At 35.4% G+C, this 25,498-nt stretch overlaps 1 protein-coding gene across 49 annotated transcripts in view; it reads right to left on the reverse strand.

Annotated features, from left to right (window-relative positions):
• The window catches only part of rims2a (regulating synaptic membrane exocytosis 2a), a 317,393-nt gene that overhangs the window by 23,748 nt on the left and 268,147 nt on the right, over window positions 1–25,498 (reverse strand). For 35 of the 49 annotated variants that reach the window (XM_087287955.1, XM_087287950.1, XM_087287942.1 and 32 more), the window contains one exon: window positions 19,136–19,353. In XM_087287955.1, coding sequence (XP_087144081.1) covers window positions 19,136–19,353 — 218 coding nt within the window. Of the gene's footprint in view, window positions 1–19,135; window positions 19,381–25,498 lie in introns of all 49 variants that reach the window. The other 14 variants (XM_087287962.1, XM_087287947.1, XM_087287943.1 and 11 more) reach the window with 1 other exon arrangement.

Here is a 25,498-nt window from a genome sequence, read left to right on the forward strand (position 1 = left end):
ATCAAATCTTTTTCCGGCTCTGCCTGCATATAGTTGGCTTTTGCCATTCACATGTTGAACAAACAAACAAACAAATGAAGGAACAAACGATAGACTCAAACCCGAGGACTCGAAGGATGAATGGATCAAATCTTTATCTGGCTCTGACTGCATATGGTTCACTTTTCTCTTTCACGTGATGAATGAACAATAGAACCAACCAACCAATCGAGTCAACGAACGAAACAATTAATGATAACTCAATCCCCAAGATTCCAGAGATGAATGGATCAAATCTTTTTCCAGCTCTGACTGCTTATTGTTGGTTTATGTCTTTCACGTGATGAATGAAAGAATGGACGAAGAATCGAATGACTCAAACATGAGGACTCGAGAGATAAATGAATCAAATCTTTTTGTAGGCACTGACTGCATATGGTTGGCTTTTATCTTTCACATGTTGAATGAATGAATGAACGAACAAACAAACAAATGAATGACTAATACCCGAAGACCCAAGAGATAAACAGATTAAATCTTTTTCCGACTCTGACTGCATATGATTGGCTGATGTCCTTCATGTTATAAATGAACTTAGTGTGCAACTTTTGATCAGAAAGTAAAATTGAAATTACTGATGAATTAGGCAGATCTGGGCAGGTCAGAATCAAGTCTTTCTGTTGGTAGACCTCCATGTATCTGCCATTAGATCACTGAATTTTTGCACAAACAGCTGTCATGTATCATCTGAAAAATCCATAACAGTTGCACTTTAAGGTCATGAATAAAGTAAAATGTGGTGCAACATTAAACATTGCTTTGTAACATTTAAAACTGTTGCGTGATCAAACATTAATATGTCCTGAAGGTGGCAAAAACCGCAAAATAAAACACAGTCAGACCATCTTTGCATTCAACACGGTGTCTTTGTGAATCTAGTTCATACAGCGGTGATCATCTCTGTCACCATGGTGACTCTGCTGGATATGAATTATCTTTACAGCCGATGATCAGAGATAAACCCATGACGATCATCATGGCCTGACCTTCAAAGTTGAAAATAACACGCTTTATGAATACACAGAAAATGAACCTAATTACTTTCACAATACACTTTGATTCCATATTGTTTGAATGTGGTCTTTGATTGTGTGTGACCTAAATATCTCAGTAGCATTTTTTTTAATCCATACTGGCAAAAGTATGGTCACATGAAGCAATCTTTTTATGTTGTTTTGTTTTTCTAGGTTTGAACAACTCAACATATGCTATAGTCAAAAGTCAGTGTAATTATTCATGAGACTTGGTCTAATCCAATGAAGAGCCGCGTCTCATTATTTTTCATGACATTTCATCTACACATTTCTACCTCCAAAAATGTGTTGGCATCCATTTCAAGTGCTTACACTGTAAAAAAATGCTGGGATACACACAATTGATTTGTGTTGGGACAGCATGAAGGAATAATTAGCTATTTCAAATTGAAGTAAAGTGAACATAAAACAATTAAGTTATCCCAAATAACAACAGTTGTGTTGTTTCAGCTTATTTTAACCCTCCTGTTACCATAAAATCTGCTAACACCTTTTATCCACTGGGGTCAATTTGACCCCAGCAATTTAAAACCTCTAAAATAGGATTTATTTATTTACTTATTTTGCCAAAAGTTTAGTGTCAGGTTAATTGATGTCTTTGTTGCCTACTTAACAACACTCTGAAATACATACCCCCCCCCCCCTCGTGACTCCTGACCCCCCACTTCCTGCCCTTTATATATACAGATTAAGGCCCCGTTTACACTAATACATTTTAGTTTTAAAACAGCGTTTTAGAATGAAAACAATCCGCGTCCACACTAGCATTTCACCCAGCACTTCTGAACAACTCTTCGTCTACACCACACCACTGAAAATGCACATCATGTGACCACACACACACACACACACATACACACACTCTTGCGTGCGCTTCAGCATATCTACCCAGATGAGAGCTGTGCTTGTCGGAATGTTTATCCGGCATCTACCGCTGGATCTTATCTCACTATATTTATCAAATGTGATATTTTATTCATCTTGTTGTCTTTATCTAACGACGTATTCCCCGACTTTGGTCTTTTGAATCTATTACTTGTTCTCAGGTAATGTGTTTTGGCTGAGTACAAAGATGAGTTAATAATTAATTTAACCATGTACATTCTGTATATTGACTGCTTGCTTGCCTTTATTTCCTTTAATGTATAAACTTTTGATTATTAAACTTATTGATTATTAAAACTGTTATTCAGCAAAAGTGAGGGTGTGTTTCGTATTTTCAACGAAAATGAAAGAAGGCAATGATGTTATAGGCTCCGTTTTGTTATAAATATGCATACAGTAACGATGACGGTCATATAAATATGTAGCTCCATTACGCCTCTACGTTTCTGCTGTCTGTTAAATTGCTAATATCAAAATGAAAATAGGCTGTTCTTTAAATCATGTTTTAATTTTACTGTTAAGAAAGTAAAATAACATAGACAGGGTGATGTAAATGAGGTTGTAAAGTAAACTGTTGCCTTTAAAGATTCATCCGACTTGTCCTCAGGAGTTTGTTTTCCATATCAAACTTGCAAAGTCTGAACTTACGAGGAAAGGACGCAAGACTGAACTATGTAGGCTATGTATATTGAGGAAATAGCTTTAATCAGATAGGCGAATGTCTGCAGCTCCCGCTCTGTTTTCAGATGTCTCCGTTTCCAACATCCACATTGACACGGGGCAGCGTTTTAAACTAAAAACGCCCTCTTCAGCATTTCCAAAAAGCTCAGTTTTCGACACTGAAAGCAGAGCGACCATGTGCATACGTCTTTCTATGTTGGTGCCTTGGCTTTTGTGACTGTCACTTAGCAATAGTTGTACACACAACAGCAGCGTAGTGACACAAGCGTACCGGGGTTTAGAAGAAAAAAAGATGGTGTGAACACAAACGAGCCGCGAAGTTGGCAAGGGGAGAGAATCCAACTTAGGTTCGGACCAAGCAATTGAACCAATTGTTAATTTTAGTTTAAATCCCGATGAAATCTAAATGTATGTTGATTTTACTAAAGCACATTGCACAGATTAATTTTGTCTGATCTGAAAAATGGTCCTATCCTTGACTCGAAAACTGTAATGTTATCCAAAATGTGAGATTTGTGATCCGTTACCCCACATTCATTAATTTTCTTTTCGACTTAGTCACTTTATTAATCTGGGGTTGCCACAGTGGAATGAACCATCAACTTATCCAGCATATGATTTACGCTGTGGATCCCCTTCCAGCCACAACCTATCACTGGGTAACATCCATACACACTCATTTACTCACACACTCATACACTACAGTCAATTTTAGCATACCCAATTTACCGGTACCACATGTCTTTGGACTTGTGGGAGAAACCGGAGCACTCGGAGGAAACCCTCGCGAACATGGGGAGAACATGCAAACTCCACACAGAAATGCCAACTGACACAGCCAAGGCTCGAACCAGCGACCTTTATGCTGTGAGGCAAACATGCTACCCACTGCGCTACCATGTCACCCCCCACTAGCTTTATACTGTAAATTTGAGAACAACTTCTCAAAGGCAAAGAACAAAACGTTCATCCACATACTAAGGGCGTACTCACACTATGCTATCCGAACTGTGCCCAGACATGTTTCCCGGATCGTTTAAGAAGTGTGAGGTCTCTGAATCGGGCTCAGGCACGATTTACTTGGCCGTCACTGGCCTGGTTGAAAGAGGTGTGCCAGAGCGCAGTTCACTTGGGCTTTAGCGCGGTACGCTTGTGTGTGAGTGCAAAACATGCCTGAATTCGAAATTGAAGACGAGACCTCCCTTTTACAGTACTGTTTCATTTGGATTCATTAATTCTTCTTATTATTCAATGAACGCAAACTGTCATAGTTTATTAAAAATGGAAGCCCGTCACTGCACGACAGCTGTTCCTTCAGCAAACCTCCTAATTCCTGCAGCACGAGGACTTGATGTTCGTTTATGAGCGTCAAAAGTGTCTGATCTGTTCGGTGAAATATTTGACTGGTGTCACCGCATATCAAACGACTAAACGATAAAACTAAAGAAATCTCCACTGTGCTGAGCGAGACTCTAAACTGCGCATCATCGATGACGTAAGCGTGCCCAGGCCCGAATGTAATGCAAGTGCTGGCCGTCGGGGGAGACTGGAGGGGGGACAAGCGTGCTTTGGGCCGGTTCAAGGCAACTGTACAGAGTGTGAGTACGGCCTAAAAGCAAGGTTTAGTGAAAGTGAAGTCCGCAGAAGAGAGGAATCCAGACATCATCAGCAGCTCTACTACGGCCACACAAAACCCCACTGAGACCAATTACATCCTCATCAAACAAAGCACAGCGCAGAGATCAGCCATACAACAAGATGAATTACCGCTTCATCTTCATATAATCAGCTCCACGATCAGCGGAACAAGCTGACCGACATTCAGAGAGCCTATCATCTGCATAACATTTACAAAGTGCGTCAACATTCATAAAGTAGGTTTTATTATCGTAACTACAGACAGGAAAAGTTGAATAAGTAAGCATCCTAATTCGCTATAAATGTATGTAAACAGGGGTTGGACAATAAAACTCAAGCGCCTGGGTTTAGACCACAATAATTCATTAGTATAGTCATGGTGCAGGGCCTCTTTTTGCTGACAATACAGCATCAATTCCTCTTGGGAATGACAGATACAAGTCCTGCACAGTGGCCAGAGGGATTTTGAGCCATTCTTCCTGCAAAATAGTGTCCAGGTCACTACATGATACTGCTGGGGGTTTCCTGACTCACTCTTCCAAAACACCCCAATGTGGCTCAATAATATTTAGGATCTGGTGACTGTGCAGGCCATGGGAGATGTTTAACTTGACTTTCATGTTTATCAAAAAAACTTTGTCATCAGTCTTGTGTGTCTTGGTGCATTATCATCATGAAAATCTGCATTTGGGATACAATGTTTGAGTCATTGGGTGTACATGGTCCTCCAGAATGATTTGGTAGACCTTGGCAGTGATGTGCCTATTTAACACAAGCATTGGGCCTAGGGAATGCCATGATATTGCAGCCCAAACCATTATTGATCTACCCCCATGCTTTACTCTGGGCATGCAACATTCTGAGTGGTATGCTTCTTTGGGGCTTCTCCACACCATAACTCTCCCGGACATGGGAAAGACAGAGAGGTGGACCATTTAGAGAACAATACAAGTTTCACATTGTCCACTGTCCAAGATTTTCGCTGCTGGCTCCATTGAAACTGATGTTTGGCATTGGCACGAGTGACCAAAGGTTTGCTATAGCAGCCCGGCCATTGACCCTGTTGAGCTCCTGACCAACAGTTTTGATGGAAACAGGAGATTTAAGGTGTGCATTTAATTCTGTAATGAGTTGGGCAGCTGTGGTTTTATCTTTTTGGATACAATCCTGTTAAGCACCCGGACATCCCTTTCATCCTTCTTGGTAGTATGCTGACATTACCCTGGATACCAGGGCTCTTGATACAAGACTTACTATCTTAGTCACAGAAGCTTTTGGTTTGTTTATTTTCCATTATACGAAATTAATAAAAAAAAAAATTAATAAGTAAGAACTTAATGAATTATTAACTGACAAAAATGAATGAAAAAGAAATTAAAAATACAAAGTAAAATTTTATATTTATTTTCTTGTAATTATCATAGGAAAAATATTATTATTATTAAATTCAGTTATTATATTATATTTTATTTTATTATTATTAATTTAAATATAAATTTTGTAATTTAATCACATTTTTAAGGCTATCTTTATTTGTAAACATTTCTTTGGTGTATAAGCTATAAAAGAGCAACATATTGATGTCCTGTATTATTCATATTCTACTAAGAAGTTCTAACAAGAAGTATTTACAATAATTTAAATCTGTGAAGATCAGAGGTCTTCAATCTTACAGAAGTGTTTGGAGGATGAGCTGCTGTAATGTTCATTATTGGTACAGAGTGTTTGTTCTAGTGGATGAAGGGTTTCGTCTGCTCTTCTGACGGGTCAGGATGAAAACTTCTGACCGTGTCAGACACGTGTGACCTTCATTGGGCCAAACTCCAAACAAGACAAGCTGAAACTCATCTGAGGGCTCTTCTGTTTAACCTCACGCTTCTTACTCCTCATAAACACAGTTGCAAAAAGACAACTTAGCATGACTGTCGCCAGAGGTCTGACAGCTTCCAGTGACTCAAATAATCTAAATATAATAATCTGCTGTATAAACCAAGTGCTGCTTTCTATGAACAAGTAACAAAATAAAAATAAATAATAAAAAATCTAATTATTTAAAGAAAATCCTTTTGTTTATTAGCATTTAGGTTTTATTATAAAAATAAAAATATACAATTGGATTTTTATAACTTATATATAAACTTTTTTTTTCTGTCATGAGAGAAAATTATGCAATAAAAATAAAATTAAAGAAAATCAAGTAAATATTTAAAATAATAAATTAATAAAATTGCAAAAAAACCTAAAATATTAATAAAAAAAACAATTATTTTAAGGATGACAGAAACTTTGTTTAATTATATGAGATAAATGTTATTTTATTATAGCATTTATTTATTTATTTATTTTTTAAAATGTGCTTCTAAATGCTTTAGGAATATATAATCAATATATCAAATATATAGTAAAATAATGTATCAAAACAAAACAAATAAATACAATAAAATGACCAAAGATCAACATTTTAAGAGTTGATTTAAACTTTTTGCTTAATCATAACAATTTAAGTTTATTTTAAAATAGAAGATATTTTAAAATATTTGATTAATTCCTACGAATACACAAAAAAACAACCGAAAACTGTAAAATCAAAGTAAACCATATTAAGGCTGCTATCTGAAAATGTAGTCTAAAATAAACATTTTTCTCATCCTCCTATGTTTATGTTCAGTTATCTCACTTTAAAGTCAATTAAAAAAAAATAAAAAATTGTCACCATAAAAACAAAATTATTGAATTTACACACAAAAAATACTCAATATAAAAAATTCAGATGGCACTTGGAGGCTTTTGCACCTGAGCTCTTCATATTCACTCTTAATTCAATTAAATTCAATTCAGCTTTATTTGTATAGCGCTTTTACAATGTAGATTGTGTCAAAGCAGCTTTACATAAATGGTCATAGTAACTGGATCAGGGTAGTTCAGTTTTTAGTGTTTAAGTTCAGTTCAGTTTAGCTCAGTTCAGTGTGGTTTGAAGTCATTATTGAGAGTCCAAACACTGAAGAGCAAATTCATCGATGAGTAGCTTTTCAGATCCTGAACCATGCAAGCCAGTGGCGACAGCGGAGAGGGAAAAAAAATTCACCAATAGGAGAGTGAAGAAAAAAAACCTTGAGAGAACCAGACTCAGTTCGGCACAACCATTTTAATTTCTCCGCTGGTCTTAATCTGATTGAATTCTACAGTGAAGAACCTAAACAAACAGGCTGCCAAATCACATCTTGACAGTCTCTGTCTGTCGGCGTCTACTCATCCGACATCCCTTCTGCTCGGCCACAAACTCAAAGATTTAACAACCACTCAATGAAGCTTCTCAAGAGCTCGCAATATATTTCCACACTGCACACTTCCCAAACCTCAATGTTTATGAATTAACAGCATACAGTATACTACAAAAAGCATGCAGCATGGAAAAAACGAGCTATAATAAGAGCTACAAGAGGTAGTCGGTAATTAAACAGACTATTTTTGAATGGTCACGTGCGTGTGTGTGTGCTTGGAAACAGTAAAATGTGAACGCCTCCCGAATACCTCAAACACATGCAGTTGACAGAAACCCATGTGCACGCTTGAGGACACCAGGACAAACTCACCAAAGAGTCATGCTACTTTTGCATGCAGCTTCTAAGTGCTAAAAGCTGTAAAGTTTTCAATGCTGTGCCCATGAGTATTTATATTGCACTATTAGAAATGTAAGTTTTCCCTCAAAAATATGGTAGAATATCTATTTTGGGTTCCCTGAATTACCTTGTAAAATGATCAACAAGGCATTTTTTAAAGTATTGATTCTCAGTATTAGCGAGTGGCTTATTACGTGCCTGTTAAGATATTGGCTGTTCATTAGTACTTACACAGTACAGGATTGTATTCTACATCCCTAATCCAACACTGTAAAACATGAATTGCTTACTTAAGTTTTTAAGTTGAATCAACTTAACTTTAAAAGTTGTTTTAATTCAATTTAATTTAGTTTTAATTTAATTTAATTTAGTTTGCGTGGGTTTCCTCCAGGTGCTCCGGTTTTCCCCACAGTCCAAAGACATGCGTTATAGGCAAAATGGGTAAACAAATTTGACCGTAAAGTATGTTTATGTGAATATGAGTGTGGGTGTTTCCCAGTACTGGGTTGCAGCTGGAAGGGCATCCGCTGTATAAACTATATGCTGGACTTGTTGGTGGTTGATTCTGCTGTGGCAACCACAAATAAATAAGGGACTAAACCGAAGGAAAATGCATGAATGAAGCCTAACTATTACCCTAATAGGTATAATTACATGGCTGTCTGGAATACTGGATTCTTATTGGTCAGTCATCATATATATATGGGGTATGTTATGCCGAGATAACAACTGCTAAATAACATATGCTCATCCAGGAACTTTGAATCACCTTGTTTGTGAATACATGCTAATCCATATACTTACATCCAGACTCATTGACTGTACATACATGCTCAACTGTCACACTGCGTTTTTCGACAGTTTGGCGCCATCTTGGGGATGAACAATATGTTGATTAGTCTATGCTTTATTTAACCAGTTTCGTTTCTGCCAGCTTTGTTTTTACTATTTGGCGCCATCTTGTGGATGAACAATATGTTGATTAGTCTATGCTTTATTTAAATGGTTTCGTTTCTGCCAGCTTTACTTTTTAACTTTTTGGCGCCATCTAGTCGCTGAATAATATGTAAGTTAGTCTATGCTTTATTTAACCAGTTTCGTTTCTGCCAGCTTTGTTTTTTACTGTTTGGCACCATCTTGTAGATAAACAATATGTAGATAAGCTTATTCTTTATTTAACCAGTTTTGTTTCTGCCAAATTAGTTATTTTTTCCCTTTTTGGCACCATCTAGTGGATGCATAATATCTAGGTAAGTCTATGCTTTATTTCACCAGTTTCGTCATTTCTGTCAGCTTTGTTTTTATTTTTGTTTTTTTACTGTTTAGCGCCATCTTGTGACTGAATAATGTGCAGGTTAGTGTATACTCCATCAGCTGTTTTAGTTTCTGTCAGCTTTGCGGTTAATTAAAGGATTAATAAGCTACCACATCTCAGAACAAATTAGTTTTGTGTCTAATTTCTATGTTTTGTGGCTAACAGCCAATAAAAATAATAATGGATGCACTTTAATAACAAAAAAACTGCAATTTTGTAGCTCGCCTTGGTGGCACCTATTGTGAAAAACCGCTTCCCAGTCCAGGAAATATACTGTATGGGGATGAAGCATATGAGCCCTTCATGAGAATGGCAGAAGCTCAAATGGCTCCAGGACTGAAAGCTAAGGGCACACGGATGAGATTACATCGATTACACTGATGGGCACACCGGCGGTTTCAGCTTTCCCAGGATGCATTAGGAGCCTGTGGGATTTTCGAAAATCTATTATAATGCTGCAGAGACAGAGAGAGAGAGAGAGAGAGAGAGAGTGTAGAGAGAGATGATCAGATCTTCATACTTAATATAAGCCAAATGGGAAACTTTACAATAAGGTTGTATTAATTATTGCATTTACTAACATGAACAAACAATGAACAATTGAAGTCATTCATTGTTAGTTCATGTTAATTCATAGTGGATTAACTATTGTTAACAAACATGAAAGTCGATTACGATGTGTGAACTATGATTAATAAATGTGGTGTAAGTATTGTTTATTATTAGTTTATGTTAGTAAATACATTGACTAGTTATGAACGGGGAACAATGTAATGGTCAATATGATGAATGAAGCCTCACCTATTAGTACAGGAGCCAAACATCAATCACTATACACTGACGTTTCTCCAAGGAGAAGCTCAGATCAGATGTGTGCTTTTACGACAGTTTGGTGGTCAACAAACACACTGGAATCTCAGCGAATACTTGCTTCACAGACATAAGAAATATATCCACATAAAGCCTGAAATCTGTGCTTTTAAATGAACCAAGTGCACTTGAAAACAAAAGTTTTCTAGTTTTGTAATCTGTATGAAACAAACCCAAGGTACAGTCAAAAGCACATAACATGACAGCAACTACTCAAACAGCCCACAAACTTGTAAATAAAGACTCACTGTCATTTCTGAAGGAGATTTGCCATCAAGACCAAGCTGTGGATTACTTCTGAAGAGCAGTGTGATCTGACAAAGCATTATCCAGAGGATGATAATGTGTAACGCTGCCATAAATGAGTTTTTTTTTCAAGTGCGCTCCCTGAAAAAAATGCCTATTTTGTTTTATTTGAGACAGATGTTGCTTCATTTTATTGGTGATTCCAATTAGTAATGTAATCGTAAATTTGGCAAACAGTTTTTGAGAATTTGATGTTTCCCTATTCAGACAAAATGCCCGAACATACTGCCCGAGAGGCATTTCAAAGATGGCTGCCGAGTGAAATGACTTTGACTAAACCATAGATATATACATTAGATGTCGCCTGGCCTATTGTTGTCTATTGGACGAAATGCGTCAATAGCGCCGCCATCTTGGTACAGGGTAGCGCTCCTTTGAAATGAATGCGGCACCAAGGTACAGTGGAGGACTGTGGCCATCCAAAGCCAGAGATATACACATATACACATATATCTATGATCGGGAGTTTTCCTGGATGTTAGTATTTTTTTTTCTAATTACGAAAATTATAATTTTACATCACTTTTCTACATTGATGGATCAGTGACCGCACGGGCATTCCTGACAAAAAGCTTGTGTTTGTGTGTACAGAAATGTACTATTCACCCTCCCTGTTAAATTTGATCTAACCATGTCCTGAAACACAGCTCCTCTCCTGCTTTCTCTTCTCATAATGACGGAGGGAGCGATTTGTTTGTGAATGAATCCCCCGAACGACTCTTTTACTAGCCGGCAATAATACGAGTTTCTGGCAGCGCAGCATCTTGTTGTCATATTTCTTTTGCATTGTTTGCTGATTTTATTCAACAAAACTAGCATAAGCCGAGTATTTAGTGCGAGTTGGAGCTGCTTTGCCGTATGGTGAATGCAGTAAGTGACTGTTATCATCAATAACGTTACCTGATTAGAACAAAAGTTCAGAACATACAAAAACAGAAAAAAACTTAATATTACCTATGAAATGTTCTGCCTTTGTGCTTTGTTTTCTTTGTTTGCTCGTTACTACACCCATAGACAGTGCTAAAGTCCCGCATCTTCATGTAATAACACTGTCTTGACCAGTGCGGTTGAATGACATTTGTCCTGGGAGCACTGTACCAATGTGGCGGCGCTATTGACGCATGCCCAGGGTCCCTATGCGATATCTAGTGTATATATCTATGTGACTAAACAACTAAACAAAACTCTACTAACTTTCCTTAAAAGTACTAAACAAGGAAACAATGGTTACATGTAAATGAACCACAAATCTAGCTGCACTACTTGTGTTCTTAAATACCTCTTTTGAACAATAACTTGCATAAAAACGCTGGGTTTCACATAATCCATTTGTGTTGGGACAACATGAAGGAATTAACTCAACTTATTCTTTTCAAATTTAAGTGTATCGAACATATACACAAGTTGTCTACAAAAGAATTGTGTTTATTTCAGCTAATTTCATGTGTTTAAGAACTAAACTAGAGTCTTTTAGCTCATGTTTTGCCAGGATGTGAATATAAAAATCAGCAGAGAGTCCCGAACATGGCCTGTTTGCTGACACAGATCTGGAGTCAGAAGAGGATCAGCAGAGGTTAGACGTGAGATGGTCCTCTGTGGAGCGTTGGGTATAATTACAAGAGAACTCAGGCCTCCTAAACGCCGAGAGGAACAATCGGCCGCCATAAATCAGGCCGATGATTCAGCTTGGTCATGAATAAAAGTGTGAGGCTTCGGCTTCATGAAGCTCTCTTGTCATCAAAGATTAATTAGAGCGGCCTGCAGGACTCCAGCGGTCTCTCGTGGACTCCAACTCTGCTGAGATACACTCAAAATAACCTGGAATATTCTGGGGGGAAGAAAAATTGTCCATGCAAATGCAAAATGAACAGGTTCTGGATGCGGATGCACCAAAAATAGTAACAACTGTGACGCAAAACACCTGTCACTGCACTGCATAGTCCACAATAACTGGATTTTATAGACTCATAAAAAGTTATATAGTTAGAAAGTTTAAGGTCAGAAAGGATGTTTTATGTCTTTCAGAAAGATGAATGCTTTTATTTAATGGAAAATACAGTAATAATAAGAAATGTATGTCAAAATGTCATTATTTTTAGTCTTCAATGTCACGCTATATATTCTAATATGCTAAAAAAACATTTTAAATTATTTAATAGTATGATGTGTTGCCTAAAGGTGCAGTAGGTGATTGTCTTTAGAAACAGAGAGAGAGAGAAAGAGAGTAAAACTAAAGTAAACAAAGTAAACTTCAATGTTATTTAGACCTTAATAGAGATTATACCACAGCAACATATCTGAGTGCAGTAAAGGACAGTAAACTAAGAACAACAATGACTAAATACAGGCTGAGTGCTCACAGTCTGACTGTAGAGACGGGCCGATAAAGACAAAACTGGCAACCTCTAGAGAGGCGCATCTGCCCACACTGTGCCCAGGCAGAGGTGGAGACAGAGGAACACTTCCTCACCAGCTGCACAAACTATCAGCATATTAGACAAACATTCTACACCAAACTACAGAGCATTTACCCACAATTCACTGAGTTAGACAATGAATCACAGCTGCAATATTTACTAGGGGAAAAAAATGTGTGTGTTCTTCTTGCGGCCCAATACATTAATTCCTGTCACAAAAAGAGAAAGCAGACCGGAAAAAAAAAGAAAAACAAAAGTGTAACATCTAATTAATTTAATCCTACATACCGAATAAAACTTTATTAATTAATTTATTTGCAAGTTTAGCTTAGTTTATGACAACCAAATGAAATATATATATCACCAAAATAAAGCAAAACCAATGAAAATCTAAATGCATTATTAAACTGCAGGCAATAGCAAAAGTACTAAAACTGCACAATCGCATTCTTTTCTAGCTTGCCTAAAACTGCATGTGCCATAAAATCAAGTCAAACAAGAAAGAAGTGGGCCAGTCTCGCAGAACTTGTGGTCTCAGAAGATCTTCTGCAGTCCAGTATGTGTATATGCGCATTTCAAGCACACAAAACCCTCTATTTGCACAGAAAAAGGCCCAGAATAACCTCTCTTTGAAATGTGTATCTGTGCAGTGCAGCCTCTCTAAAATGCTGTCAGGCTTTCTGAATTAAGCACAATAAAGTGGAGCAGGAAGCCGGCGGAGAGTCAGAAACAGGCCAGGGATTTGAAACGTCACCTAAAAAGCTCTGGTTGAAAAATTGATGCTCTATGATTCACATCTCGTGAGCTGCTGCTGTTTTTTTAGAGCTGCGATTGGTAAAAGTGTGTTTCTGTATTGAACCTTACACTGAGCGGGCCGATCTTTAATGGAGCAAATAAAACACACTGGACCTCTCACTACCAACATCTATCTCTCACATGTTTGGTTTGATGTCTCAAATGTTCCAATTTTTCTGTGGAAGTGTCTTCCAATTTTAAAGTGGAAGAAAATGCTGCATCTTTTCTTAGACATCATTAAGCAGGCATTTACGCTTTTACATTTACAGTAGCATGTAAAAAGATCCAAAGGAAAGTCTAAATATATTGAATACTGTCACCAAATAAATGAGTATCTAGGGATTAAATATATCATGTGAATAAATAATTTGCTAAGAGGCAAATTGATAAAATTCACAAAGCATCTGAAAGGTTGCTCTGCTATCAAAAATGGTCTTCAACAATTGAAAGAGTTTAAAAATGTCAAATAAAAACGAACAAGTTAAAAATGGCAAATAAAACTTATAAATGTGACCCTGGTCTACAAAAGAAGAATTAAAATGATATATATAAAATCTAAAAGCAGAATTTAAAGTCCATGTACAGTATGTATGGTCTGTTGGATTTGGCTGAGGAACTAATTTGAAAATCTGGAATCTGAGAGAAAAACAAACAAACAAACAAACAAACAAACAAATAAATAAATAAATAAATAAACAAATAAAAATCGCAGGTTGACTGAATATAAAAATATTTAAAAGTAAAAAATAAAAATGGAAAAAATAAAGATATAGTAAAATATATATATATATATATATATATATATATATATATATATATATATATATATATATATATATATATATATATATATATATATATATATATTTGGCATAAAGTACAACAATCTATCATTTTGACAGTTTTTTAAATACCAAAATATAAAACCAAAATAGGTAAAATGGTAAAAATATGCCCATGTAACATAAGATTATTTGATCCAGGGTCACAAATGTTTCTTTGCAAACTATATATCAAATTAAATATTATATTGCTAAACTAATACAATACTAAACAATACAAACTAACATTTAAAAATTACTAAAATTGAAATTTTTTTTTGAAAAATTAAATAATAATAAGAAATAGATGGAGAAAAGCTTATTTGTTTTATTTCGGCTAGAATAAAAGCATTAAAAAAAGCCATTTTAGGTCAAACTTATTAGCCCCTTTAAGCTATATTTTTTTCTGACTGTATACAGAACAAACCATCATTATACAATAACTTGCCTGATTACCGTAACCTGCCTAGTTTACCTAATTAACCTAGTTAAGCCTTTAAATGTCACTTTAAGCTGTATAGACGTGTCTGAAAAAATATCTAGTGAAATATTATTTACTGTCATCATGGCAAAGATAAAATAAATCAGTGATTAGAAATGAGTTATTGTTTAGAAATGTGTACAACAGAAATTGGGAACAAAAATAAACAGGGGGGGGATAATTCAGGGGGGCTTATAATTCTGACTTCAACTATGCACAGTTGAAGCCAGAATTATTAGCCCCCCTGAATTATTGGAATTATTAGAAAATTTCCTTGTTCCTGTTAAACATCATTTGGGAAATATAAAAAAAATTCAAAGGGGGAATATTACAACATAGAAAATTCAGATTTTCTACATGAATTAAGTTGATTGCAAACTTGACTATGATGTCCACGATATAGCACACCATACAACATTAGGAATAAGTAAAGCTCTAATTGAACTAAAAAAAAAAAAAAAAAAAAAAGTTATTCTTATTTATTTATTTTAATGAAAGCGTTTTAGCAACGACTGCAATTACCCCCTTAAAGCGTGATCAAATTCCCAAATTTCTTTCAGATAAAAAACCCCCGCAGTCTGTGTGTTTGTCCTCATTTCAGCAAGCCGAGATGCTGTTAGTGAAAGGATGCTGAAAGACATCACAGACAAGCTGAAGACACACCAGCAGACATGACAGAGTGCTACAGCCAATGGCAAAGCAGCCTGATTTATTAAAAAACACACTGCCATGTGCAGGCTGAGCACGAGTCCACCGACAGTCTCTCTTCAGGCATGTGATCTACCTGCACGTCCAGCACTCAGACTGCAGACGCTCCCTGCACACCGATGAACTGATTAATACACACACGCGCACCCGAGACATTCAACTGACCCCAGGATAAAACATCTGCATTCTTAAAAGAGGCTTTTATCAGCAGCTCAACCACACCGGCAGATGAGATAAACAGGGCCACGCTGGAAGAGAAAATCATTATGCAGAATAACTCGGGAGAAAAGCAAAGAGATGAGATCACAGCAAGAGCTGAGCTGGAAAGAGAGAGCTGAAAAACGAAAGATGTAAAAGAAAAACAGAATGTATTGATGCAAAAAAAGTTTCCATAATTGGGACTTTTGTCTTTTTTCTAGCCTGATGAAGAGCCTGTGTGCTCAAAACATCACATGCTTTGTGATAGCTTTTTTTTTTTGTTAATAAATTAATATTTTTGGGGCCTATGCATAATTGTAGTCCAAACATATAAAAATTCTTAAACCAAGAAGCACTTTCTAGACAAGAAAAAAAATTAGTTTTGTTTTCCAGAATTTTTTGTCTTTTTTGATATATTTTTTATATATTGATTAAGTGAGTTTTTTGAGAACAAGCTAAATAATATACCACCGGGGTAAGTAATTGTTTTGATTATCAGCAAACCAGCGGCTGCAGATCGCTAACGGACTACAAATCCCAACCCAGGCTCATTCTGAAAACGTAGTCCCATAGCCGTTTCTGGAGACCGTGAAATACGTCCCGGGAAGAATATATTTTTGCAGTTTTTGTTTTCGCGAATCCACAAGAGGCCATTGTGTGTGCTTTTTCATATCTCAAATTTCTCTCACAAGTGCCGGTCTCGCCCGCGCTATTCATGCGTAAACCACCAGAGGCGGCTGTCCACTGATTGTCTGTCTGACTGTCTGACTGACTGACTTACCAAAAGGCAGATTGTGTGACTGGCCAATCAGCTGAGCCACACTCCTCCTTCCCTAAACCCAACCAGCTTTATCGATTGACCTACCAACCAGCTTACTTCCCCTTAACCCAATCAATGATTTAAAAAAGCCATCCAGAAAAATCAGATTTTTACAATGTTTTCGGGTTTTACCACATTCTCACCCTGTTATTCACTTGTTTTGAGGTAAACGGTCAAGTGTGAAAAGGAATGGAGTTATACCGCCCCGTAGCGTTCGCTTAAAAAATTAAATGCACCTAAAATGGTGTTTAAAAAATTAATGGCAGCTTTTATTCTAGCCGAAATAAAACAAATAAGACTTTTTCCAGAAGAAAAAATATTATCAGACACACAGTGAAAATTTCCTTGCTCTGTTACACATAATTTGGAAAATATAAAAAAAAAAAAAAAAAGAAAAAATTTTAAGGGGGCTAATAATTCTGACTTCAACTGCATGTGTATATGTCTATATCTTTGGCTTTGGATGGCCACAGTCCTCCATTGCAGCTTGGTCCCTCATTTATTTCAAAGGAGCGCTACCCTGTACTAAAATGGCAGCTCTATTGACGCATTCCTTCCAATAGACAACAACAGGGTAGGCGACATCTAATGTATATATCTATGGCCTTCAGCAATGTCAAATCATTGAAGATAAGTTATCATTATTTCTGAATAAATAAAAATGGGCCAATTTTCAATGTTTGTCCTAATAAATAAAATTAAACAGAAAAAATGAAGGCCTAAAACTGCCAGCAAATAGTTTTTATTTCATTTTAATCGTCCTTGTTGCTTTGATGCAGTAGACAAATTGGTCACACTTTACAATAAGAGGTTACATTTGCACTGTGAGTTATGCTGTGGTTTCTGGCTGTTCCATTAATTAATCAAACTCAGTCTGGAGGTTATGAATATCAGAAGAACAATACCTTATTGGAATAGTTTCCAAAAAAGCAGAGACGTCTATAAGCTGACCCATCTCTAGTCTCTCCTCAGGACAATCTGATGTCCCTCAAATTTGCTATACCCTTTATCCTTGCTTCCTCCCGCCATTGTGTTTTCAAAGCAGGTTCAACAGGCCTCTCCCAGCTCCTACTGCTTTATGACCACAATTTAAAGCCCCCTCTTCTTTTTCGCTCTTATAATGTATTGATCTAAAGTACTCACAACTGCTTTTTCACATACAGCTCAAATTTAACAATCATGACTAGGGCCAGACAGAATCTGCAGACGTTTTTTGCTAATTCTATGGAGAATTGTGTAAAAAAGCTGCAGATTTATGCTGAATGATTTTGCAAGTATCATAACTAAAATCTTAATATATTAAATTTAAAAATAATACATTTTTAATGTTTATTTAATGTTTACAATGCAAATCTAATAAGATCCACTTATTTGGTAAACAAAGCAAGTCTGTAATATAATATATCTACTAATAGACAAAAAAAATACTACTTTACAAACTGTATTGTAAATAAATCAAATTAACACTTTCATATTAGACAATACTATTACAGAAATTAATTAAAAAACTAAATAAATATACATTTACACAAGTAAATAAATAGACTCAATGGTGGACTAAAAATCTGCGGATTTCTGCGTGCGCAAATTCCGTGTGGACCTAATGATTACTAGTGTTTACATTGCAAACATCTAAACTGGACTCTTCTCTCCCATAAAATATGTGTCTTTTCAAACATACAGTTTCAACATATGTTGTATGAATTTCCTGCTTTTCTGGCTGTATTTACGAAGATGGTTCTGCATTGTATGCCCAAGTCCTCTCTTGTGCTCTTTTATGATCCCTTTGGCTTAACCTATCCCCTGTATTCAAAGACATCCACTCACCCTTTATACATTGTTCATTGTTTGTTTATGTTAGTAAATGCATTATCTAACATTAACTAAAACAACCTTACAGTAAATTTGTTTTTAGCAAGATATTTCCATTTTGAGGGAGTCTCACGAATAATTGTATTCTCCCACAACACGCACATACATTCATCCCTTGGTAGTGCAGGACTGAATATTCACACTGGAGTGATCATATTGCATTGAAGGTCAAAATGATTAGCATATTTGTGTAGTCTCAAAAATACCAACGATAAATGTCCAAAAACATCACCACAGTACAAGCAGTTCTGTCTAAAACAACATAATACCATGTTACTTTTGCTTCTAATCATGCAATAGCACTGAGAAACCCAAAACTTAAGCAGTTGGATGTTCATTAGTCGCACACTTGACTGAAAAAGAAAAAGCCTGAAACAATCAGTGAACTTTTGTCACGACAAGAAAGAGATGTAAAACACAGAGACTGAATTATTCGGCGGTCTTCTGTCTGTTTTGACCCAATTTACACTTCTTTTTCCCTAGAAACAAGCTGTTTAAACAGAAGTGAAGTCGTTAGAGCTGATGCAAGAAAAGCAGACTCATTAAAGCCATCGGGAAGAAGACAGCAGCTAACTAAAGGAAAATAAAGTACTGTGGGGTTAGAGACAAACACAGAGACATGACGGGTGTCCTACCTGTCTGACCGAGCTGTGAAGCGCTGCGACTCTTTCGGCTCAATCCCACCACTGCCGCCATCTTAGCTCCGATGCTGGAGCGCCGTTTCTTGTCGTCCGTTCCCACCAGGCTTACGGCCGTGTCCGACTGGCTGCCGTCGGTCTTCTCCAGGCTGCACATGTCTCCGCCGATGCTGGTGCTCTTGGTCATGTTGCCTCCAGCCGCCGTTCCCATTTGCCTGTTTTTCATTTTGGATGTAAATTCACTGTCAGTGGCGGCCCGTGGTGGACAGATGTGAGGAGAGGAGGAGAGCAGTGAGGGACAGATGGATGAAGGGATGGATGGATGGACGGACGGATGGATAATGGAGGAGAGAAAGGAAAGAGTTAGGTAATTGGAGGGAGATGTGGAATGGAGATTCAGGTCATAGGGTAAATGGTTTAGGCCTCCAATCAGTTCAGGGTGCTTCATAGTTGTGCTTCAGTATAGGTTGTGATGTTCTAATGCAATGGTTTCAAACTCAATTCCTGGAGTGCCGCAGCTCTGCATAGTTTTGCTCCAACGAACTCCAACTCACACCTGCTTAATAGTCTCTAGTGGTCTTGAACACCTTGATTATCTGTTTCTGTGTTTGATTAGGGTTGGAGTAAAACTGTGCAGAGCAGCGGCCCTCCAGGAATCCAGTTTGAGACCTATGTTCTAATGTTATCCCTGTGGGCACCAAACAACATCAATTTGACATCAAAAAAGCAAATCGATTTGATGTCAAAACCTTGATGTCTATTTGACGTCCACACTTTGATGCCCTTTTGACTATCAGAATAACAACTAAAACAATATAACAAAAGAAAATCACATGTGTTCATATGTCATGAGAGGCTGCCCTAATCTGTTATCACTCCATGATCATTTCTAATATCACTTATTGTTTAACCACTTGATTGCAAGCTAGCATTACTACTTTAATGCCACTTGAATCATTGTACAAACGATCTTTAAAAACCATTAATAAGACATCAGTTCAATTTCACAATTGTTCAATATTAAAGAAATACAACCTGCTTAGCTGGGAAAATTTAATTAAATACAGTTGAAGTCAGAATTATAAGCCTATTATGTTGAACAGAGCAAGGACATTTTCACAGTATGTCTGATAGTATGTTTTCTTCTGGTGAAAGTCTCATTTGTTTTATTTTGGCGAGAATAAAAGCAGTTTGTGATTTTTTAAAAATCATTTTAAGGACAAAATTATTAGCCTCTTTAATCTGTATTTGTATTTGATAGTCTACAGAACCAACCATCATTATACAATAACTTGCCTAATTACCCTAACCTGCCTAGTTAACCTAATTAACCTAGTTAAGCCTTTAAATGTCACTTTAAGCTGTATAGAAGTGTCTTGAAAAATATCTAGTCAAATATTATTTACTGTCATCATAGCAAAGATGAAATAAATCAGTTATTAGAAATGAGTAATTAAAACTATTATGATTAGAAATGTGTTGAAAAAATCTGCTCTGCATTAAACAGAAATTGGGAAAAAAAAATAAAATAAAATAAATAGGGAGGCTAATAATTTGTTTACTGTTTAAGACTTTACATAACTTGACTTCACCATTAAATTAGTTTGTGAAAGACAGCTCACTGAATTACTAGAGATGGTGAAAGAGGGGATTGCCTTATTCCTCTTACAAAAAGTAAATTCAGTCAGATCCCTTACTTTTTTTTTTTCAGTTTCATGGTAAAAATTGGTTATTTACAAATTAGCATTAGTGCTGTATTTTTGACACTTTGTTGTACTGTGTTTAGCTTTGTTGTCAATTAATTTGTTGTCAAGTAATTACTATTTGACTAGATATTTTCAAGACACTTCTATACAGTTTAAAGTGACATTTAAAGGCTTAACTAGGTTAATTAGGTTAACTAGGTAAGTTAGGGTAATTTTGCAAGTTATTGTATAACGTTGGTTTGTTCTGTAGACTATCGAAAAAAATATATAGGTTATAGGGGCTAATATTATTGACCTTAACATTTGAAAAAAAAATAATGTAAACGGTTTTTATTTTAGCCGAAACAAATAAGACTTTCTCCAGAAGATAAAATATTATCAGACATACTGTGAAAATTTCGGATTTAGGAAATTTAGGAAATATTTAAAAAAGAAAAAAATAAACCAACGGGAGGGCTAATAATTCTGACTTCAACTATATATATATATATATATATATATATATATATATATATATATATATATATATATATATATAGTTACATATTTTTTTTATTATTATTATTTTTCATTTCCAAGTGCTGTTTAAAAGAGATACTATAAAAAGTCTTAACTGATTAGGGTAACTATACAATTTATTATTTTTTTAATTATTAATCCAAACTACTAAACTTAAAAAAAATAAAAAGTTTCTCCAGAAGAAAAGTTGCTTGTTGCTTGCTCTGTTACACATGACTTGGGAAGCATTTGAAAAAAGATTTAAGCTAATCATTTTGTCTTCAATGAATATATGTATGTAATAAATGTATGATAATGAATTATAACTGACCAAACACTAGTCATGTTATAATGCAGCTTGCTACTTATTTCGGTTTTATTACAATGCGATTTTCCTTTGCTAAATGATATTCACTATAGACCTCATCTTTGAACTGTACAATCCTGAATGAACCTGAGCTTGTGCCAACGCATCGTGAGATTGCAAGTCGTGTGTTTAAAATGCTTAAAAAAGCTGTCTAGAGGCTCATTGTGAGTCAGAAAATCACAGCTCACACACTTCCCACAAAGTGCTCCAATAAAAAATCCCAGCTAGTCCACCTATTTGATCCTCACTGAAGTCAACATCTCACACATGAAGTGCTCGGTAAACTGGCACCGAGTCTGATTTAACGTCACTCACTCAACAGTGAAATATACGCTGCTCTATTTTCCACACACACTGATCTATTTTTCTGTCTGCATGACACACACTCACAAAAAAATGAGGACACGTGTTAAAAGATTGAATTAGCATCTCGTGCCGCCGTGAGTCGACCGTGAAGCGAAGAGATAAATGACTTGCCGGACAAAGGATCCTAATTGAATCTTAATGATTATAAATGTGTTTAAATGACACACGTGCGGCTGTGGAGAGGTCTGCTCTTTTACATCCTCATCATCAGTGTAATTAACAGAAACCTGTGCTGGAAATCAATGAGCTCTGACAACAACTTCTTTAATTATTACAATTAGCCGATTGGAAATGAAGCCCATTCATAATTGGCTCAGATCAAGCCACGTCACACAAAATGGATGCAGAAATGTTCGGCACTGATGAGAAAGAGCAGTGTCAAAAACACTGAGGAATAACTCCAAATAATAATGAAATCTCATTCATGTCTTAATTCTATCTATGAGGAAACAAGATGGAGCGGCTTACTTGTTAAGTAAGTAAGTGTTTTGCTAATAGGGGGTGTTTATATTACACAAGAAAAAATGGAAGAAAAAATTTATGAAAAATGTATGGGTTATTTTATTTTTTTTACATTAGCATTGTCTTTCACTTAGAATTGCCAAGACATCAAGCTATAGCAAATAGGAGGACAAGCAATATTCAATAAAATACACAAAATAATGACTTTATTTATTTATTTATTTATTCCTTTGTTTTTATTAGTAGTTTTCTTTGCTATTATTATTTTATTTATTTATCTTTAATTATTTATTACTATATTAAAATATATTGTTTTCCCCGTGCTGGTGTGGTTTTCCTCTGGGTGCTCAGGTTTACCCCTTACAGTGTGAATGAGTGTGTATGGATGTTTCCCAGTACTGGGTTGCAGTTGGAAGAGCATCCGCTGTCTAAAACATATGCTGGATAAGTTGGCGGTTCATTCCACTGTGGCAGCCCCGGTTGAATAAAAGGACTAAGCTGAAGGAAAATTAATGAATGAATTAAAATATATTATCTGTCATGTTAAATATGTACTGCTACATACGCTGTAAAAAAAAATCTTGCTGCCTTCAATTGTTAAGTTGAATCAGTTATAAAAAGTTAAACTTAAAAGTTAAAACAACATAAAAACATTTGCTATCTTTTTTTGCAACCATTTTGAACAGTGTATTGTGTTTTTTATGTGTTCTTGGAGGTCTTTTCTTTTGTAATGTATCCTAAAAATGTAAAAAGTAAATGCAAACGTCATCAAGCTACTTTAAATCTTCACAAGAAAAAAAAAAGAAAAAATATTGTAAACTGAAAACAATGCACCGGTCAAAGGTTATGCGTATAGTATGTCATGTATTTACCAATGGTGTTTTAGTAATAAGAGCAACACGGTGGCTCAGTGGTTAGCACTCTTGCTTTACAGCAAAAAGGTCGCTGGTTCGAGTCCCAGCTGGGTGAGCTGCCGTTTCTGTGTGGAGTTTGCATGTTCTCCCCGTGCTGGTGTGGGTTTCCTCCGGGTGCTCCGGTTTCCCCCACAGTCCAAAGGCATGCGCTAGGTGAATTGGATTAACTAAATTGGCCATAGTGTATGAGTGTGAATGAGTGTGTATGGGTGTTTCCCAGTACTTTGTTGCAGCTAGAAGGGCATCTGTTGCGTAAAAGATATGTCGGATAAGTTGGTGGTTCATTCCGCTGTGGGGACCCCTAATGAATAAAGAACTAAAGAAAATGAATGAATGAATTTTAGTAATATTTGTATACTATTACAGAATTTATTTATGTTTTGGATTGGATTTAATTATTATAATAGTATATATATATATATATATATATATATATATATATATATATATATATATATATATATATATATATATATATATATATATATATATAGAGTTTTCAACTGAGTTTTAGTTTGTTTCAGCAGTTTTAATAATTCTATTGAGCTTTACTTAATTTCAGATGTAGCTAATTTAGTACTTCCTTCATGTAACTTCATGCATTTTTTTCTTTTGTTTGTTTGTTTAAACCAGTGTTTAGTAATATTTACAGACAAAATACAAATTTAAGTGTTTCTTTTGCTGCATTTTATTAATGCATGTACTGTAAGTACAAATTCATATTTTTAAAGAATTTTCACACAATAAGTTTTTTCCCCTCATAATCTCCACAATTTTATCAGTACTTAAAAAAATCACAGTTTTATTCAAATTCAATTTATAACATAATAATAATAATAATAATAATAATAAATAACAACAACAGCAATAATTATAATAAACCATAATAATAGTAATAATAATAATAATAAATATTAATAATAAAAATAAATAACAACAACAGCAATGATAATAAATACTACTACTACTACTACTACTAATACTACTAATACTTATAATATTAATAATAATAATAATAATAATAATAATAATAATAATAAATAATAATAATAATAATAATAATAAAAATAAATAACAACAACAGCAATGATAATAAATACTACTACTACTACTACTACTACTAATACTACTAATACTTATAATATTAATAATAATAATAATAATAATAAATAATAATAATAATAATAATAATAATAATAAATAACAACAGCAATAATAATAATAATAATAATAATAATAATAATAATAATAATAATAACAGCAATAAAAATAATAATCGTAATAAATCATAATAATAATAGGTGATGCAGTGGCGCAGTAGGTAGTGTTGTCGCCTCACAGCAAGAAGGTTGCTGGGTCGCTGATTCGAACCTCGGCTCAGTTGGCGTTTCTGTGTGGAGTTTGCATGTCCTCCCTGTGTTCGTGCGGGTTTCCTCTGGGTGCTCCGGTTTCCTCCACAGTCCAAAGACATGCGGTACAGGTGAATTGGGTAGGCTAAATTGTCTTTTAAATAGCGGCTGGAAGGGCATCCGCTGCGTAAAAAAACGTGCTAGAAAAGTTGGAGGTTCATTCCGCTGTGGCGACCCCGGATTAATAAAGCGACTAAGCCGACAAGAAAATGAAAATAAATGATAATAATACTAATAATAATAATACATTTTTTTACAATTTCTGTTTGCAAATGTTTTTATTATGGAAAGATTAAAAAATAAATCCCCCAAATCCATTCCATCCATTCATTGAAAGGATTTTTGTGCAAGAAATCTATTCAAACTAGTGCATATTTAAATAAACAATGCCTAATTTAAGCATTTAAACTTAAACTACAAAAATATTGTAATATAATGAATCAACTGAGAAAAAAATGTGTGATAATTATTATGAGTGAATTTTTTTACCCTATACACGTGCAGTGTCTTGCCCTCATGCCAGCTCTACAGAAATACTCTCATTGCCTGATTGATTGGATGGAAGGTGCCAGACACTGTATTTATCATGCAGACAGTTTTGCGCAGCACGTGAGATGTTGGCAGATGGAGAAAAGTGT

The sequence above is a fragment of the Danio rerio genome, chromosome 16 (genome assembly GCF_052040795.2).
Source record: "Danio rerio strain M-AB ecotype USA chromosome 16, GRCz13ab, whole genome shotgun sequence".
Lineage (NCBI taxonomy): Eukaryota > Metazoa > Chordata > Actinopteri > Cypriniformes > Danionidae > Danio > Danio rerio.